General features: G+C 46.6%; 2 protein-coding genes across 2 annotated transcripts; one reads left to right on the forward strand and one right to left on the reverse strand.

The window, feature by feature from the left end:
* The first annotated feature begins 528 nt into the window (after nucleotides 1–528).
* On the forward strand, nucleotides 529–1,797 carry WFDC10A (WAP four-disulfide core domain 10A). The gene is made up of 2 exons (XM_077159436.1): nucleotides 529–645; nucleotides 1,499–1,797. The coding sequence occupies exons 1-2, from the start codon at nucleotides 534–536 to the stop codon at nucleotides 1,627–1,629; spliced, it is 243 nt and encodes an 80-aa protein (XP_077015551.1). The 5' UTR covers nucleotides 529–533; the 3' UTR covers nucleotides 1,630–1,797.
* Nucleotides 1,798–7,235: 5,438 nt separating this feature from the next.
* Nucleotides 7,236–12,117, reverse strand: LOC143680012 (protein WFDC11-like). Its single transcript, XM_077156576.1, has 4 exons — nucleotides 12,100–12,117; nucleotides 9,348–9,450; nucleotides 8,049–8,191; nucleotides 7,236–7,504 (listed from the first exon to the last, which is right to left on the reverse strand). The coding sequence occupies exons 1-4, from the start codon at nucleotides 12,115–12,117 to the stop codon at nucleotides 7,484–7,486; spliced, it is 285 nt and encodes a 94-aa protein (XP_077012691.1). The 3' UTR covers nucleotides 7,236–7,483.
* Nucleotides 12,118–19,127: the final 7,010 nt, after the last annotated feature.

Raw genomic sequence — 19,127 nt, forward strand, 5'->3', positions numbered from 1 at the left:
AAAATACTTGTCAAGAGAGATTTAATTGGGTGTTATGTAGTTACGGAAAATCCTATTTTTGAGAAATAATGACGCGGTGACTATGGATATGAATAAATGCGGGAGGGAAAGGCAGGTAAGAAAATATGTGTCCGACATTCGGAATGGAAGAAAACGGGATTGCTGATACCAAATAAGCTATGAAACTAGAAAGATTGTGGGGGTTGTTTCTTTTCTTTTTCGGGGAGTTCTCTTATAATTAGAAAACAGAGGTAAAGGCGATCTCCCAGGAAATGACAGTCCCCTAGCGAAAGGAGAGCTTTGCTGTGGGAGGGGAGGGCCCGAGCCTGGTGGGCACAGGTCCCGCGGGCAAAGGGCAGGGGACAGGGGCCGCAGGAGCCGCGCCCAGGACTCGCGGGCGGGCGCGCGGGCGCGGTGGAGGGCAGGCGTCCCGTCTCCTGCCCTGGGCCCGGCCTCCTGTGCTCTCCCCGCCCCGCGGCTCCGGGAGAGGCCGGGACTCGGCCGAGCCGGGAAGCCGCGGCTGGGGCGGGCCCATGGCGGCCCGGGCTGCGCTGCCCGCGCTGCTGCTCTGTGCGCTGCTGCTGCTGCTGCTGCTGCTGCCGCCGCAGATCCAGGGGGGGCCCCGGGGCCGCCGGAGAGCGCACGGTGGGTGGGGCCGAGGCCCGGGCGCGGGGTGCGCCCGTCTGCGGGGGACCTGGGAACCGGGACCGGCCCGCGGAGCTCTGGCCCCAGCGCGGGGGGAACTCGGGGTGCCCCGACCATGGCCCCCCAGCCCCTCCCCGGCCCTGGGTGGTGGGGGGAGGACGGGGTAGCCCCCTCTTTCCTTCTCCTCCCGCAGCCCGGCGCGCCCTGGAGAGAGGCGCCCCCGGGCTGAGGGTCAGATGGGGAAAAGTTGTTATTCCTCGACGCCTGTGTATTGGTGAAGAATTAACGTTTAGAGAAAATGGGAGCAGAAAGAAGGGACACGGGCAAGGAAAGACTGGGCTGTACAGGGCCAAGTTAAAGTTGTCATCAGAGGAACCAGGAGCAGGGCGGTGGGAGGAGAAGTAATGGAAGTGACATTTTCTCGGCAGGAATAAAGGGGACTGAGCCTGGGATGAGCGGAGATGGGGGGCATCTGCAAACTCTGGAGGGTAGAAGAGGGTCTGGAAGGCCTCTCTGTGTTCTTGGACTTCCCAGGGTCAGTGTAGATCCTCTGGGGTGGCCTCAGGAGGCCCTGACGAGTAGGGGAGAGAGGACCCTGGCAGCTGTGTGCAGAGGGTCCAGGAGACCTGTGCAGGGGAGTTCTCCTTAGGGGCAGGGGGTGGGGCGGTGAGCTCATAGGATCTAAGGGATTAGCTGTCACCAGGGTTTGGTGAGCGGCATGAAGGGAGCTTCCTGAAGAGTCCAGGGACGTCTTGAGAGGGATGTGGGATTGGGGACAGCAGGAGGCTGTCAGGCTAGAGGAAGGGTGCTCGAGGGGCCTGGTTCCATTCATCATGCCTCCTGCCTCTTTCAGATAACAAGCCCTGCCAGAAGTATCCCAGCATAAATCTTTGCAGCCAGCATTGCTCATTTTTCCAAAAATGTCCAGATACTGACACATGTTGTTCTACCTACTGCGGGAATGTTTGCATGAGCCTCCTGTGAGAATGTAGGTGGGGGAGGGGCTGGGCTGTGTCCTCTTGCTCCCTCCTGCTCTCTGGCAGAGACCATGCCCCCCCGACTGAAGCTCGAGGACTACGAATCCTGACCCAGCAATGCCGCCCTCCTTGCTCCTGCACGACTCTGTCTCTGTGAAATAAACCAGTGCAAACGCCCAGGGACCTGCCTCTTTTGCTCCCACTCCTTTTGCTCCCTGACAACCCCGTTCCAGCACCCACACCTGGTCCTTCCTGTATCAGGTCCGGATCTCCCCCTCCCAGTCTGCTTCCCCGCCCCCCTCCTGGGCCCGCGCTCCCTGCCAGACCCGGGGAGGCTCAGCCCCTTGTTGTTCTGCTCACTGGAGCGCACTCCCAGGGGGGAACCGCTCATGGGTGGCATTCCAAACGCTGAGAAGAACGTTCCCAGCCCTGCAGTCAGGAGGGCCAGCTCAGGCAGGAAATCAGCACAGGCAGAACCTGGGAGTCCCTAGGGGCTGCTTCCTGTCCCTGCCTCGGCCCACCTCACCCCTTCTCCCTGTCTCCTGGTGAGTCTTGGATGACTGTCCCTTTACAATGGGGACAACGAACCCAGGGAAGACCAGTCCTGTGCCAAGGCCAAAAGAGAGTGCAAGGACATGATGTGGCTGGAGGAGGATGTTTCCCTGGACTCCTGTTTGCACACGTCACCTCCATTGTGGCCAGACCAGAGCCATGCAAATGAGTGCCTGCCCTAGCCCACTGTCCCCATCGCCCACCAGTGTGTCTGCGCCTGCTATGGGGGGTGAACTGGGTGCTGTCTGGTAGCTGAGCGGTTGCCTCTTTCCCAAATCCTCTTCCCTATGGTCTCATATTCTTTCCTTTGAACCCAGACGACAGCTGCGGGTGGGAGAACAGGTGACCATGCTGACGCTGCTCAGGTTTGCCTGGCACAGGGGGCTGGAGTCTGGCTCACAGTCCCATGCGGAGTCAGCGGGGGTTCATTCCGGGGACACACACTCCCTCCCTCCCTCCCTCACAATCACAACTCCCCTGCAGTGCTCCTGGGCCCAGGTAGGCCGGCCAGGCCCTGTCGGCAGGGGGCAGTGTGCTGGCCTCTCATACAGATTCCTGGGGGGCCATGCACGAAGGAGGCCTCAGATGAGGAAACCTGCCTCCTTCACACCAGGGCCTCTGACACCCTCAGCAGCATCACTGAGCTCTGGGTTCTGTGGTTCTCCTCTGCCTCTGCCAAGAGCTTCCTTTGGACAAGTGGCTCTTAGGGATGAGACCATGATCAGCTAGTAACACCTACATCATTGAAGGTAAGTGGGAGTAGCACCAGGGTCGCTAAGAGCTATTATTTGGTGCTCTGTTTTCCAAAGGCTCACCCTCCAAACCATCCTCCCAGGCAACACCCAAAATGCCCTGGTGGAGAATATGGAGAGAGACAAAGTGGCTGCCAGGGGTCACAGTGGCAATGCTCTCCCACCTCCCAGCCCATGCTTTCCACCCTGCGGGCTCACTCTGGGTGTAGGCAGATCTAACCCCTGCCCCTGGCCTGAGCACCACGGACCCTGCACTTAATTGGAGCAGTTTCTTTGCTCCCTGTTGATAACATTTTCCCTGACCTGTGTTCCCAAGAACTCTCTGGAACGCTCACCCTGGCCCAGGGAACTCAGAAGCTGCCCCCAGAGCACAGGGCCTGGAAGGGGGTATGCACTGGGCCTCAGTGCAGACTCTGCCCTCTTTGGGAACATCTGTGTCCTCTTCTTAGTTTGCTTCTGGGGAGTGGGGAACCCTGGAAGGTCCTGCATCTCACTGAGGCAGAGGAAGCAGCACATTCAAATTCTGTCCAGACCTGGAATCTCCAAACTATCCAGTCCCAGACATCAGACATGAGGAGTCACAGAAGAGCCGGTCTCTTGGACACAGAACAAATAGCTTCCTGGCTGTCCCTGCTTTTGCATTCCTTCATTCTCCTCCCATTCCTCCGACAGCATCCTTCTCTAAGTTAGTGAAGGATCGTCCCCACCTCAGGCACCGTAACACTGTCAGCCCTGCCTGCCTTCTGTCCTTGGGCTGCTTCATCTCCCAAGGTGGGCCCACGCAGATGCTCTCACCAGCAACATGTGTCCCAGCTCCACCTCTGGCAGCAGCCTGCGTCACTGCAAACCCAGGGAGCCTAGCTCAGGAGTCAGAGTATGTTATGTGAATAATGCAAGTGCTGGGTCTAGTGTTTGAGTGCATCTTTCACCGATATCACCAAGACATGCTCAAAAGCCTTAATAGAATCCAGTGGTCAGTATATGCATTTCATGAAGGTCTTCTATTCAAAGATAGTTGTAGCCTAAACTCTACCATTAAAAGTACATTCCATGATATTATATCCACTAGTAAATTTTGTGCCCAATGTCTTATCTTGGGAAGAATGCCCCTCCTGAAGATTATTAGTGAGTCATGGTTAAAAAAAAAAAGCAAGCATTAATCTAAATTAGGGGACACCAAACTTTTGGTGGTTGTCCTTTTCATATATTGATTTGGGTTTTGTTTTATTATAGCAGTTTTCTTGAATTATACCCCCCTCCCCATTCAAGAGTCCATGTAATTATGATATTCAAGTCAACCTACCGTGCAACTTAAACTAGATAGTGCAATGCCCAAAATATAAATTTTGCATCAGATAAACATCTGTCCCTTTGAACTTGCACAGAAGTTGAAGTTTGAAAATATGGAGCACATCATTGAATTATAATTTTAAATATTAGTTACTTGTGTTTTCTATTTGAGGCGCTCCAAAGATATATATTGAAATTTTTTTCTTTGCCCATTTTCTTTATGGATCTTGTTCTCTCCTATTGTGTTTACCTTTGTATTTTTTTGCCTCTTGGATGTTTTCATTCCTTTTCTCAATGCCTCATATTTTAATTAAACTTATTCTGTCTTGGGCATCTTGTAACTTAATATTTATTTTTAAGATGATTCTTGCTTCTTCTTTTTTTTAAATTGCCTGTCAATTCTAAATTTATATCTCTGGCTTTTGTCTATTTTATATGCTGACTTTTAAAATTTCTGATTCATGGTAATTTTTCCTATGTAAAATATTTGTTTACAGATATTTAATTAAAGTTGTGGTTGTGTACTACAGTTTTTTCTTTTTTCTCCTTTGAGGTTTTTCTGGTGGGAAAGTTTTTTCAGTAGAATTTTTTTATGGTTTTTATTGTGAAATATTAACTGTAATATTAAATATTGCATTGGGGTTAAATATTATTGTAATATTAATTTATTACAAAAAAGCAATAAACTTCAAAGTACATTTTAACAAGTAGTTAGAGAACAGATTTCAGAGTTTGGTACGGGTTACAGTTCCACAATTTCAGGTTTTTCCTTCTAACTGCTCCAAGGCACTGGAGACTAAAAGAAATATCAGTATAATGATTCAGCAGTCATACTCATTTGTTAAATCCTATCTTCTCTGTTATAACTCTTTCTCCTTTGACTCTTCTCCCATTCTTTAGAGATATTTGGGCTATGCCCATTCTAGCCTTTTCATATTGAAAAGGGCTGTTGATAATATAGGATAGTGGGATGGAACTAGCTGATGTTCTGGAGAGGCTGGGCCCTCTGGGTTTCAGGACTTATCTGGCCTAGGAACCATCTGGAAGTTATAAGTTTCTGGAAAGTAAACTTAGTGCATGAAACTTTTGTAGAATTTCAGATAGAGCCCTGAGTGTCCTTTGGGGTTAAGAGGAATGATATTGGTTGGGGTTTGGAAAACGGTGACAACTAGTAATATCTAGCTGAAGCTTGCATGTTTGGAAATAAAGTTTTTGAAATAGTTTTTGCAGTCGGAACTCTCTTAGCCACTGACACTTTGTTACATTTCTTTTCCCCTTTTTGGGCAGAAAGGTGTTGTCTATTCCATGATGCCAGGGCCAGGCTCAACCCTGGGAGTCATGTCCCACGTTGTCAGGGAGACTTTCACCCCTGGATGTCATGTCCCATGTAGGAGGGAGGGTGATGATCTTCCTTGCAGAGTTGGGCTTAGAGAGAGAGAAGCCACACCTGAACAACAAAAGAGGGTTTCTGGAAATAACTCTAAGGCATAATTATGGGTAGGCTTAGCTTCTCCATTATAGAAAGAAGTTTCATAAGAGCAAGCCTCAAGATCAAAAGCCTATTGACTTAGGAGTCCCTAATATTTGAGACAGTATCAGGGGTTTCCCAGCTGGGAAAGTTTAATAGTTTCATGTTTTTTCTTCAGTCCTTTAAGGGACTTTGCCAGTACTTTTAACTGATCTGCCCAACATACTCTGGAATGTATCTGGGCCTTACATTAAGCTATACAGGATTACAGGCCCTCATTCCCATTCTGGGCTCCATGTGTTTGGGTTGTTTAAATGATCTATCCAGGCAGGCTGAGTTACATTGTGTTCTACAGAAAATTTAGGTTCTGGGAAAAATAAACATTTCTTCCTTCGCTTTCATACAGTAGGTGAAGCTGTAAAATACAAACAATATCTTCCTTTGCCCTGTATTCTGACTTACCTTAGTTCCAACTAGATCATTTTCATTCTTATTTCTGACTGAAGCCTGATCTCTGTTTTGGTTTCTTTAACAGTTCTTCTATGTTGCAATGCTGACATTCAGAGCTATAGATCTCCCACTCTGATCTTAAGTGTCACACATATACCCAAAGTTCCAGGGAAACGCCAGCTTATACACACGTAGCATCTCAGAATTTAGAAATAACACTTATAACTCCAGGCTTAATTGACTGATCAATGAGCCGACAATCTATTTTTTATAAGTATTTTCTATAACAACCATACAATATCTGTTCAGCAGAATTGTTTTGATTCACATTTTTGTTTTCTCTAATGGTAATTTTGTATTAAAGTTGTCTGCTATTGTTCTGCTCTGCAGCATTTTATTTTACTAGCGATAATGACTGCATGCTCAAATTGTTCTCACTTTGGCCACTATGAGCTCTTTCTGGTTGGCTCCTGTTTCCTTTGGATATGACTCTCCCCCACCCCCTTTTTTTGAGCCCTTCCTTAGATTCTGCCCCTGAAGAATCTTACATTTTCCATGCCCAATCCCAGAGTCAGCCGTTTCTCTAAAGGGCCATGGCCTTTTTATTTAAAATACAGAAATTGGGCTCTGGGTATGCTCATTGCTGCTGGGGTGTCAGGGCTTCTAGGACTTTTCAGCAGATAGAGCTGGGACATAGATGTGTGTACAACAACTCATGTACACACACGTGTATGACTGTTAGGTATCTGTCTGCATGTATATTAAACTACATGATTTTGCAGTATGTCTCTGACTCGAATCCATTACCCCAGGGTTCATTGTAACCTTCTCCCTCTGCTTATTTGTAACTTCTTCTTCTGACAGTGAGAAATCTGACTGTGATTATCTACCAGATATCTCCTTATTTGTTCAGTCCTGTATACACATAAAGTACTTTTGGAATTGTTCACCCTTTGTCCTGTGAAAAACAAAGTTGCCAGAGACTTGCTTTCTGAGTCCTTGAGTGAACGGGCTGCTTGCCCATTACCCGCACTAAAATGGCATGTGATGACTAAACCTCTATTCTGTGAAGCCCATGAGAAAAGCCTATTAAGAGTTGGAAGCTTGTGTTCATGGTAGGAGGGAACAAGCTGGGAGTTGTAATATGGGCAATCAAGGGTACCTGAATGAGTGACAGAAGCCAAGACCCATTGCTGGTGAATGAGTTTATTTGTCAATAAATTTGCACCTGCTAAGCTCTCAGCGTGAACAGGCCAGTATTCCTGAAATTGGCTGCACAACACTGCTCTCAGACCTCTGAAATGTCTCCCAACCCACATGGGTAGTGGGCCAATGGGAATTTAGGGTGTTTACAGACTTTGAAAGTTTTTCTGGAAGAGAAAAAGATTGGGTGCTTAGAGGCTTGGGAACTCTGAGAATCATGCATTCATTCTCAAGCTAATAGCTCTCTATGCCCACCAGACCAAAGGACAGGAATAGTTTATGTAGCAACAGGACTTGTCTACTGTTGAGTAGGGGAGTGTTGGTCTATCGAGCAAAGAAAGATAGAAACTCGGCTTCTTTCGGCCTGGCTGAGCCATATAGCTCCATGGAAAGGTTCTGACCACGTAAGTAGTGGTTGGAAATCTGGACAAAAGTTAGGATGAAAGAAAACTATTGGATAATATATAATGAGGAAAGCATTTGATTATATAGATATTGATTATATAATGAAAGAAACAATGAGTCCCAAGATCACGTCTGGGTTTATTGGCCAATGAATTGCTTTCCAGTTTCAGGACAGGGAGACTTCATCTTCTACTATTTTTGTGCCTAGGATTTGGGGTACTGCGGTCCTCTGTTTAGGAATAACAGCCTCTAGGAAGCGGATGAGACTCAGTGAGGACACCCACCCAAGCATATCTCCCAACTCACTTTATTTTTCCAGCAGATGTTTCCACAATAGGTCCAGCAGCAGTTGTAATTTCTGTTTTCACACTTAAAGTTCCTAGAACACTTTCGGTTACAATCTTCAACTTTCGGATCTCCCCAGCACTGCTCGAGTAAATCTTCACCTTCTGAAATGGACAGAAGGTGGCAGACGTTGACAGGGCCGCACAGTCAAGGCCAGGGAGAGCAGCCTTTTGTGAGCTCACCGGCTGCTCTTAGAATCTGAGCCCTGACTCCCACTCAAGGGATCGCTCTGTCTTATAAGAAAATCATACCTTCCCAAGCCTCCTCAAATTCCAGCCATCGCATTTTTTAAAATGCAATTTATTCATTTCATATAATATATATTCACACACCATATAAACCATCTGAAGTATACACTCAGCCGTTGCATTTTCACTGGTCCCACCGCATCTTCCTTGACTCCTTTGCATCTTCACTGACCTCTTTGCCTTCTCTGCGCCAACAGGTCCTATTAATGTGGCAGGCCGCTGGGCCCTCTCTATACTCCCAGCATTCATGTACACCCCCCCCACCCCAATAAAATCTCCCCTGATTTAATGGGAGACTTTTAGGGCCTGAGATATCCTCTAGCCCCATGACCACATCCGTTTCATGTGTTGGAAACTAGGCCAGAGACAATAAAGAGCAGATTTTCCTCCTTTCTCTTCCTCTCCTTGCTGACCCTGTCTTTACTAATTCAGCCTCTTTCTAAATCCTCCCCTCTCTTACCCAATTGTCTTGGCACCTTCATTGATTTCATTTTGTTATCAAATGGCCCTAAACTTTGTCCCATTAAGACCCTAGCTCGTGCCTCTTTTTTCTTATCTTTTTAAAATTCTGAAAGATTCGTCAGAATCTTTTTTGGCAGAAAGATCCTGCCACTAAGTCTGAAGGTATGTATTTAAAAATACCCATTTGGTATTCATCAAAGTATAACCAGCCAAGACCCAAAACTTTCGAAAATATGGGCAAGGTAAGATAGCTTTCTACTGAAACCCTTCCCCCCTGCAACATGGCTGGCACCGGCAAATATACCGTCATGGCTTATGGAATGTGTGCAAAAGTTAGCACATACTCATTGCTATTTTCAAGGCTGGAAGAAGATGCCATGGAGGACCTCAGCTTGGGAATTACTTAGATCTCCATGTACTAAATTCTCCAATAGGTGATCCAGAGAGGTTGGGTCCTGAGTCAGATGTGCCAGCCACGGGACCCCTTCACTTGTCCAGGACTGAGCACAGCACCCCCTTCTTTCTTCCCCAACCCAGGCTCACCACCTACTGCCATGATTTTTCCTCATTCCTCCCAGCACAGAGAGTAGCACCAGACAAAGGAAGGTCATGCACAGTGGGGTCCAGGGCTTCATGATGCCGACCACATGAGTCTGCACAGACGCTGTCAGGGAGAGTTATTTTCTTTCCCCGTTGCTGCTAGAGATGGAGAGAGAGAAATAGGGGAAGAGAGATGTGAAGCAAGAGGAAGCACTTATGGATTTCCGCTTCACTCGCCTTCTAGTTATTCTTCCTTGCCCTCTGCCCGCCCGACAATACACACACACACCCCTACACTGAGCGCTGGCTTTACCAAAAGGTACCTTCCCCTCATCCCTCAGGCCTTCCCTTTGCAGAAGAAGATTATTTTTCAAAAGGATTGCCTTGCCTTGATCAACATAGAGTTCATATTCAGCTTACAAAATTCTTAAAATGAAAAAAAAAGTACAAGGAAGGAAATGAAAAATGACAGTAATCCCAGTATGTTGGTATATCTTATTCTGTCTGTTGTATGTGCATATATGATTATCGATAGCTTTATAAAACTGAAATCAGGTCATGCTTGCTGTAATATACCTTGACTCTTTATTTTTAAATATGTAAAAGGATATTAAAATAAATGTTTTGCCCCAGATCTTAAGATAATGGATAGCCTGAGCTGTATAACAGATCAACTTGTAGAAGTTGAGAGAGTGAGTGTGCTAAAAAGTGATTAAGGGATTTAAAACCTTACTCGTTTTGTAGGTAGAAAATGGTCAAGAACTTGACATGCTTTGGAGGAGACAGGGGGCAGAACTACTTTAAAGAGAGCTGCAGTGTGGGTGGCTGGTGCGCTCCCTTAATTCCAAGTCACTGGAAAAGCTTTGAGGATACGATACCTCTCATAGAGCTTTATATATCCCCAAGAGTTTGTGGGGACTCAGTTGACAAGTACCTAAATCACACCTGAGAATGTAAAAAGGTGAGAGGTTGGCTGATGTGACATGTAGTCACAAACAAGAGGCTGCAGTTTGCACTATGGAGTCTGATAGGGCAAAGCATGCAAGAAAGAGGCAATGCAGCTTGTTTTAGATGCCGTCCAGGTGGGCTCCCTGGAAGGGCCTTGGAACTTCAGCAGAAAGAAGCAAATGGTGAGTGACCAAATGCCTAAGGACAGGGGAAGTAGTCACAACAGACCAGCCGGAAAGGAGATGCATTCAGCCATATCAAGAAAACCGCAGGTGGGACACGTCCATCAACCAGGGTGGAAGGAGATTCAAAGAACCCCTGAAGGCACCAACTAGAGAGCGAATTTTAAACAATGCTAATCCCAGAAAGCACAAAACCAGAATACAACACCACCTGCCAAAAAAGCTGTTCTAATCCCTTTATCTCTTCTCCCTCCTCCACCTCCAAAATGGCAGTTAGCCAGCTGGGGTAAGAGTGGCGGAAACAGCAGGAGAAGAAGAAGAGAGGAAAATGATCACTTGCTTATAATTTTAATTTTAATTCAAGCATAGCCTTCTGACTATTACATAGGCCTAGACTTTTTTATATGCTCTAGTTGGGTGGTGTCTTATAACCTAAGAGTGACTGGGAGTCAAGTTCTATACCTAAACTCTCACACAGAGGCAGGAAAAGAACCAGCTCTGCTGAATATAATCAAAAGGGTCAAAGGAGAAGCCTTTCAACATACTACCAGGAATACTCATTCCCTTGATCATTTTCCCAACAAACCAGTGACGCATATTAACATTTTCCCATCCATCATAAAACATATGAATATTTGGGATTTCTCTTGCTTAGAAAAGAAATATCATTGAGAATCATCTTCCACTAGTTTCAGGGCATAAGTTTGTAGATGGAGAAGTGCTGGATAAATGGTACCTGCCAAGTTCAGATTTGAAATAGTTGCTCCCAGTTTTTTTCTCCATTAAGATTGGTTTATTCTGAAAACAGGATATTCGGCTTGTTCTGCCATCAGAGGGAAATTCTCTCTGATTTGTCACTACACTGTGGACTGTTGGAGCAGTATAGGGCTGAGAATAGAAGAAGAGTCTTGGCATCCTAGAGACCTGGGCTTGAATCCCAAGCCAAACCCATTTTAGCTTAGTATGAGTTATGTGATTGACAAATCACACAACGTCTCAGAGCCTCAATTTCCCCATATGTGATATGGTAGGTATATTAGTATCCAACTCATTGTGTTATTACAGATGTTGATATGTGAAGCACCAAGCATAGGGGCTGTCACAGAGAATGTGCAAAATAAATGTTGGCTCAGAACCTCTTACCTCTTCCAGAGGGGTGACAGTTGTTTAACTTCATTGACTTTGTTGTGGTTTAATTTTTGTCTTGTAATTACTTAACTTATTTGGAATTAATTCTGATGGGTAATGTGAGGTTCACTCATTTATTCATCTGTCCTACATTCATTCATTGCACAGATATTTATACCAAGTTATTACTAAAATTCAGGCACTATTCCAAAGCACTGAGGATACGGTAGTGAACAGAGCAGACAAAAATCCCTGCCCCCATAAGGCTTGTTTGAGTCTAGGGGAAAGATAAACAAGATACATGAAGGAAATACATAATATATTAGATGGAGATCAATGTTAAAGAGAAAATAACTTAAGAGAGGTCTAGAGCCAGGAACCTAGACTATGCGAAATAAGCAGGCGCCATTATTTTAGGCAGCTCATTGGTGGTGGAAGTTGGGGCCAAAAGGAGAAAGTTACATGCCATTCACATTCCCAACCCTTTCCCTACATCTCCCTCACTCTCAACCGCCGCTTCATCTTCCTGAAGCCAAACAGAAATGTGGATAAAAGAATCAAGGACAAGGGAGAAGGTTGGATTCGACGAAACCCACACAGTTGAGTGACTGTCCCTTTCCCTGCAAGTGACCAGTTTTCTCTGGAAGGCTTTGGTTTTGCTTCAGTATTTTCAACCAAGCAGAAGAGAACCTGCATTCACTGGTTGAAAGCCCTTCAAATTCTCAAAAGCAGGCACAATACCTAGAGACATTTTAAAAGGTGCAAAACGTTTCAGAAAGGCTAAACTCATTCTTTTGACTTACGTGAAAACTTATAAATTAGAAAACTAAAATTGGAGGTACATGGATCATTAGATGGGTAGCCTTTAACTTTTTTTTTTTTGGTAACTATTATTACAACAGGAAGATGAGTACAAAGAATATCTGTATATCATTTACCTGGATTTACCTATTTTAAGAGTTTACTCCATTTGATTTCTCTGTAGTTATCTCTCACGGTTTTTTTTCTGAAGCAGTTGAGATCATGGCCCTTTATTCCCAGGCACTTCAGTGAGAATTACTTAACAACAGGAGTTTCCTCTTACAGGAACACAAGGCAGATATCAACCTCATTGAATTCAACATTGATACAATATCTTTTCATCTAATCTCCCATCAATATTTCGTTATATCAATTCACCCAATAATGGGGTTTGTCTTTTATGACATTAACAGTTTTGAAGGATATGGTCACTCCTTCCCTTTAATTCACTATACCCCCTTCTGGGTCTACAGGGATTTCTTCAGATTTAGATTTAGGCTATGCATTCTCAGTGGGGATGCCATGCAGGCAATGTTGTATCCTTCTCGGGGCATCATGTATGGAGACCCATGAGGCCCATCTGGGCCGTCTTTTTCACTCTCAGTTTCTACATTTGAATGAGGCAATAATTTCTGCCACAGACAGACGGTGTTGGCATGATCTGGGAGTGCTGTGGACACCCTCGGCCCCGGACCCTAACCCCACGTACCTCTGAAAGCGTCTGTGCTGGAAGAGCTGGTAATTATTGAGCCAATTACTTTTCTCCTGGGGCTGTAAGAACAGCGAAGTGCCTGCACAGGGGACAGAAAATGGTCAGAACAGATTTCAGACTCAGAATTTAATCATGGCTGTGGGCGTGACTGATGTGAGTTGTGCCCCAAGCAAGTCATAAATTGGGACTTACAGAACTGTGTCACTGATTTCCTACGCAAGGAGTACTCACCCCCCCCCCGCCCCCATTTTGCTGCAGGTAATAAAGATAGGGCAGGACACTGTGGACCCGTGACAGCCTCCTTTCCCTACCACGCGGAGGTGAGGGAGGATCTGGGCATCTATTTTTCTCTATCTGTTGGACCATCTTTGTCAAATCCCTTCCATCGGTACATTAATTCTGTGATTGGCTTCCACTTTATCATCGATGTTTTGTGGACTTTGTGCCAATGAAAAGAGAGATCCCTACCAAGTGAGCTTAGAAAAGGTCACGTAACATGAATATCTAAACAGGGACTTAACCTGGATTCAAATCCTGGCTCCCAATTACTTTGGGTGAGACATTAATCCTCTTTGTGCTCAATCTCCTCATTTCCTAGGTGGGGACAATTACATACTCTCCTCATAGGGCTGCTGTAAGGATTCCATAAGTTCCTATGTGTTAAATGCGAAGAGGCCATATATAGTGTAATGTTATTTGAAAAGTAAATGAATGAAACCCTTCCCCAAACAAGTTATCCCAAATCACCCAGCTTAACACCAAACAAATCACAAACCTAGGATAGGAGTATAAAAGAGGTGAAGAGGGCAAAAGAAGAGCTGCATTCCAGTGTGAGAAGCCCAGAATTATGGCTGTGGAGACAGGAACATTTTCTGCAGTGAAAGGAGATGTTCACACAGGAGTATTTTTCTCCCACGTGTTTTTTTTTTTTCAGGTCCAATGAGGAGAGAGAAGTAGAGATGAGGCTTCCTGGTTCCTGCATGAGGAGGGTAAATGTGCAAGAGGGAGGGGACAGAGAAATCTGCTGGGGATCTGGGTACAAAGGAGAGCGAGAGCAAGTGTCCTGTTGTAGTGGGCACAGCAAAAGGCCAGGGAAATTGCCCTGGGCTTGTGTCTTGATTTATTTGGGAGGAATGCTATGCTTGGATGCTCTGTCTCATGAAACAGGGGCCAGGGAAAAGGGGTAAGTCATGACCCATAGGTACATGTTATTCAGGGTTTTTAAGGCTGATAATTAAAACACCTCCCCAACCCAGTGGAACTTCGTCCATTAGCCAGCTACTTCATGCTCATTGCTAATTTAATGACATTAGGCAGCAACACCGGGCTCCTTCCACCTTATGACACCATCTTCAACGTGTGGACTCCACAATTGCTGTGGAAGAAGAAAGAAAACGAAGAGCAACATGCAAGGGTGATCATAGTCAGACCTCGACATGGCAGCCATCAATTCCACCCATATTGCATTGGCTGGAGCCCAGAGAATGTCTCCCCGGTAAAACAGCATATAGAATTTAATACTGGGAGTGGTATTAGGAAGTAGACTTCAGCATAGAATTTGGAATAACCAGTGGCCACCTGACCATGGAAATCTCATCCGATGGTAGGTAGAGCACTAATAACCCTTGGTGTGTAATAGTAGTACAAGTGTTAAAACTTTCATCAGTGGTGAACTAGGATAGGATAGAGATGGAAGGGAATACACTGGCAGGATTGCAACCCCCTTGTTGAAGTGGTGGGGGGAGAGGGTCATAGAGACGAGGTAATAAATGCTGCATGGGATCTGGCCCACAGTTCATCCATTGGGTGCAAAGACCCTCCCAGGGGTCATTTCCAGGTCACTGAATATAAAATTGAAATGACCATACTTAGCAGCAGGTATAAATTTCACCTTGGTTCCATGGTATATGGGGTAAGAGCTACTACAGCAGGAGAAAGCAAGTGAATGCCTCTGAAACTTCCCTTCCTGGACATGACAGTGGCTCAAAGACAATATTACATCATAGATGAAATGACCTCCATTAATAAAGCTACTCATTAAGTCTAAAGGACTGTTGGGATGGTGATCCCATTTTATCCACATTTAAGCTCACCAGTTTGGTCCCTATAAAAACCAGGCAGATCTGGAGGATGACAGTTGAGTCCTGCAAATTCAACCAAGTTGTAGTAATCTCAACTACAACTGATGTGCCAGATGTGATCTCTTTGCTAGAGCATATTACATCCACTCAGGTGCATGGCATTGGCCATTAATTTGGGAATATATTAGTTAATGTCCTAATATTGGCACCAAGAGCGCATGACAGTCCAGGTGGCCGGTATGAAGTCTTTATATGAACAGAGCGACATGGTGCCTCCCTGATATAGCTACTGCCACGCTAAATGTCCAAACTGACAGCAAGAGAAACCAACAATGAGTCCCTGACGCAGCACCGTCCCTTGAGGGCTGCAACCAGCCCTTCGGCGTCAAGTTGAATACATTGGATTCCTTCCATTCTGGACGTGGCATAATTTGACATATAGTCTGGATATAGGTTTGACTTTCCTGACCACAAGGCCTCAGCAGCATCATTATCCGAAAGGTTACAGACTTCCCTATTGACATTAATCACAGACAACATTACATCAGAGGAATGAACCACTTTACATAGCCTGAGTCTCATTAAACATTAAAAAAAATTTTTTTATCATTAAACTTTAAACTATAGCTGCAACTTGGCAACATTAGGCTTTGTGTCAAGAGACCAGAAGGCAAGGAAGGAATCTCCAGCTTGGTGGAGCAATTGATCATGACCAACAGGAGGTGCTAGGACTGCTGAACAACGGAGGTGAGGAGAATGTGTCCGGCAACCAGGTGGGCCACTGGGGGAAATTCTCCGATAATCACCTGTCCAATTCTAACAGTAATGACAGAGATCAGCAGCCATGCCCTGAGAAGGGCTGTTAACTTGAGGTTCTGTCCCCTCAGTGCTGAGGTCTAGATCACTCCATCAAGTGAGTCACTGAGACTAGAAAAAGTGCTTCCCAAGGATGAGGGGACTCCAGAATGGATAAAAGAGAAGGGAAATGATAAATATAAATTGCAGCCCTGAAATGAGCTATTATGGTAGATTTATGACTTTGTCCATTTGCAACTGACCCCAGGAAAAGAAAGCAAACAGTATCTTAGAGACGGTTCCTACATGGAATGAATTTATTTTACAAAGCAAATCACCTGACCAATGCAAGCAGTAGATAGTAGAGTCTGCGACTATGCACTGAACAGAAATTTCGTTAGGTGCCTTCTAAATCAAATTCAATTTTCCAAACCCCCAACCCACAAAAATACGCCTCTCATTCTTACCAACTTGCATTAGTGTTCTTCAGGATGTGAAACGTTATCAAGCATAATGTTGGACACTACATTTAATGATGGATACACTTCAAAAGAATGGAGCTTTAATGGGAGACTTTTAGGCACAAAAATCTACCTCTGGGTAGAAGACCTTCCTTGAATCTTTCAAATCATGTCCACTGTAAATATATTTGGCCCAATGATTATTTCTTAGGAGTAGAAAGTATACTCAGGCACTAACCTCAGCACTTGCATTATTCACATAACATACTGTGACTCCTGAGCTAGGCTCCCTGGGTTTGCAGTGACGCAGGCTGCTGCCAGAGGTGGAGCTGGGACACATGTTGCTGGTGAGAGCATCTGCGTGGGCCCACCTTGGGAGATGAAGCAGCCCAAGGACAGAAGGCAGGCAGGGCTGACAGTGTTACGGTGCCTGAGGTGGGGACGATCCTTCACTAACTTAGAGAAGGATGCTGTCGGAGGAATGGGAGGAGAATGAAGGAATGCAAAAGCAGGGACAGCCAGGAAGCTATTTGTTCTGTGTCCAAGAGACCGGCTCTTCTGTGACTCCTCATGTCTGATGTCTGGGACTGGATAGTTTGGAGATTCCAGGTCTGGACAGAATTTGAATGTGCTGCTTCCTCTGCCTCAGTGAGATGCAGGACCTTCCAGGGTTCCCCACTCCCCAGAAGCAAACTAAGAAGAGGACACAGATGTTCCCAAAGAGGGCAGAGTCTGCACTGAGGCCCAGTGCATACCCCCTTCCAGGCCCTGTGCTCTGGGGGCAGCTTCTGAGTTCCCTGGGCCAGGGTGAGCGTTCCAGAGAGTTCTTGGGAACACAGGTCAGGGAAAATGTTATCAACAGGGAGCAAAGAAACTGCTCCAATTAAGTGCAGGGTCCGTGGTGCTCAGGCCAGGGGCAGGGGTTAGATCTGCCTACACCCAGAGTGAGCCCGCAGGGTGGAAAGCATGGGCTGGGAGGTGGGAGAGCATTGCCACTGTGACCCCTGGCAGCCACTTTGTCTCTCTCCATATTCTCCACCAGGGCATTTTGGGTGTTGCCTGGGAGGATGGTTTGGAGGGTGAGCCTTTGGAAAACAGAGCACCAAATAATAGCTCTTAGCGACCCTGGTGCTACTCCCACTTACCTTCAATGATGTAGGTGTTACTAGCTGATCATGATGTCATCCCTAAGAGCCACTTGTCCAAAGGAAGCTCTTGGCAGAGGCAGAGGAGAACCACAGAACCCAGAGCTCAGTGATGCTGCTGAGGGTGTCAGAGGCACTGGTGTGAAGGAGGCAGGTTTCCTCATCTGAGGCCTCCTTCGTGCATGGCCCCCCAGGAAGTCTGTATGAGAGGCCAGCACACTGCCCCCTGCCGACGGGCCTGGTCGGCCTACCTGGGCCCAGGAGCACTGCAGGGGAGTTGTGATTGTGAGGGAGGGAGGGAGGGATTGTGTGTCCCGGGAATGAGCCCCCGCTGACTCCCCGTGGGACTGTGGGCAAGACCCCAGCCCCCTGTGCCAGGCAAACGTGAGCAGCGTCAGCATGGTCACCTGTTCTCCCACCTGCAGCTGCCGTCTGGTTTCAAAGGAAAGAATATGAGACCATAGGGAAGAGGATTTGGGAAAGGGGGTGTTCTAGTTAGTAAACTGCCAGAATGTGGTATACTAGAACTGGAATGGCTTTTAAAAAGAGGAATTTAATAAGTTACAAGTTTAAGCTTCTAAGCCCATGAAAATGTCCAAACTAAGGCATCCAGGGAAAGATACCTTGGTTCAAGAAGCTGATGATATTTGGGGTTTCACTCTCAACTGGAAAGGCACACGGCAACATCTGCCAGCTTTCTCTCCAGGCTTCTTCAATGACTTCCCCAGGGTGTTGTCCATTCTGTTGGCTCTGTCGGTTCTGGTGGCTCTAAAGCAATTTCCAGAATGGTTCCCTCTTAAGCATTCCAGTAAGCAACCCCACCTTCAATGGGTGGAGACACATCTCCATGGAAGCCATCTATTAAAAAATTAGCATCACAATTGGGTGGGTCATATCTCTGTAGAAATAAGAAAAAAGATTTGACCCAGGAATACTGAATGAAGATTAAAGGACATGGCTTTTTGGGATATAAATAGCTTCAAACTGGCACAGGGGGAGACCGCTCAGCTACCGGACAGCACCCAGTCCCCCCCCCGCCCCATAGCAGGCGCAGCCACACTGGTGGGCAATGGGGACCTGGGTTAGGGCAGGCACTCATTCGCCTGTCTCTGGTCTGGCCACAATGGAGGTGACGTGTGCAAACAGGAGTCCAGGGAAACATCCTCCTCCAGCCACATCATGTCCTCTCATTCTCTTTTGGCCTTGGCACAGGACTGGACTTCCCTGGGTTTGTTTTCTCCATTGTAAAGGGACAGTCATCCAAGACTCACCAGGAGACAGGGAGACAGGGTGAGGTGGGCCGAGGCAGGGACAAGAAGCAGCCCCTAGGGACTCCCATGTCGCCCCCAGGTTCTGCCTGTGTTGATTTCCTGCCTGAGCTGGCCCTCCTGACTGCAGGGCTGGGAACGTTCTTCTCAGCGTTAGGAATGCCACCCATGAGCGGTTCCCCCCTGGGAGTGCGCTCCAGTGAGCAGAACAACAAGGGGCTGAGCCTCCCCGGGTCTGGCAGGGAGCGCGGGCCCAGGAGGGGGGCGGG

This window comes from Tamandua tetradactyla, chromosome 1 (assembly GCF_023851605.1).
Source record: "Tamandua tetradactyla isolate mTamTet1 chromosome 1, mTamTet1.pri, whole genome shotgun sequence".
Classification (NCBI taxonomy): domain Eukaryota; kingdom Metazoa; phylum Chordata; class Mammalia; order Pilosa; family Myrmecophagidae; genus Tamandua; species Tamandua tetradactyla.

Coding starts and splice junctions, on each gene's coding strand:
- WFDC10A (XM_077159436.1), top strand. CDS start 534: ATGGCGGCCCGGGCTGCGCTGCCCGCGCTGCTGCTCTGTGCGCTGCTG. Junction 646..1,498: donor GGGCCGCCGGAGAGCGCACG/GTGGGTGGGGCC, acceptor TGCCTCTTTCAG/ATAACAAGCCCTGCCAGAAG.
- LOC143680012 (XM_077156576.1), bottom strand. Junction 8,192..9,347: donor AATGAGGAAAAATCATGGCA/GTAGGTGGTGAG, acceptor TGTCCATTTCAG/AAGGTGAAGATTTACTCGAG. Junction 7,505..8,048: donor ACATCTGCTGGAAAAATAAA/GTGAGTTGGGAG, acceptor TTTCTCTTCCAG/AAAAACTTTCAAAGTCTGTA.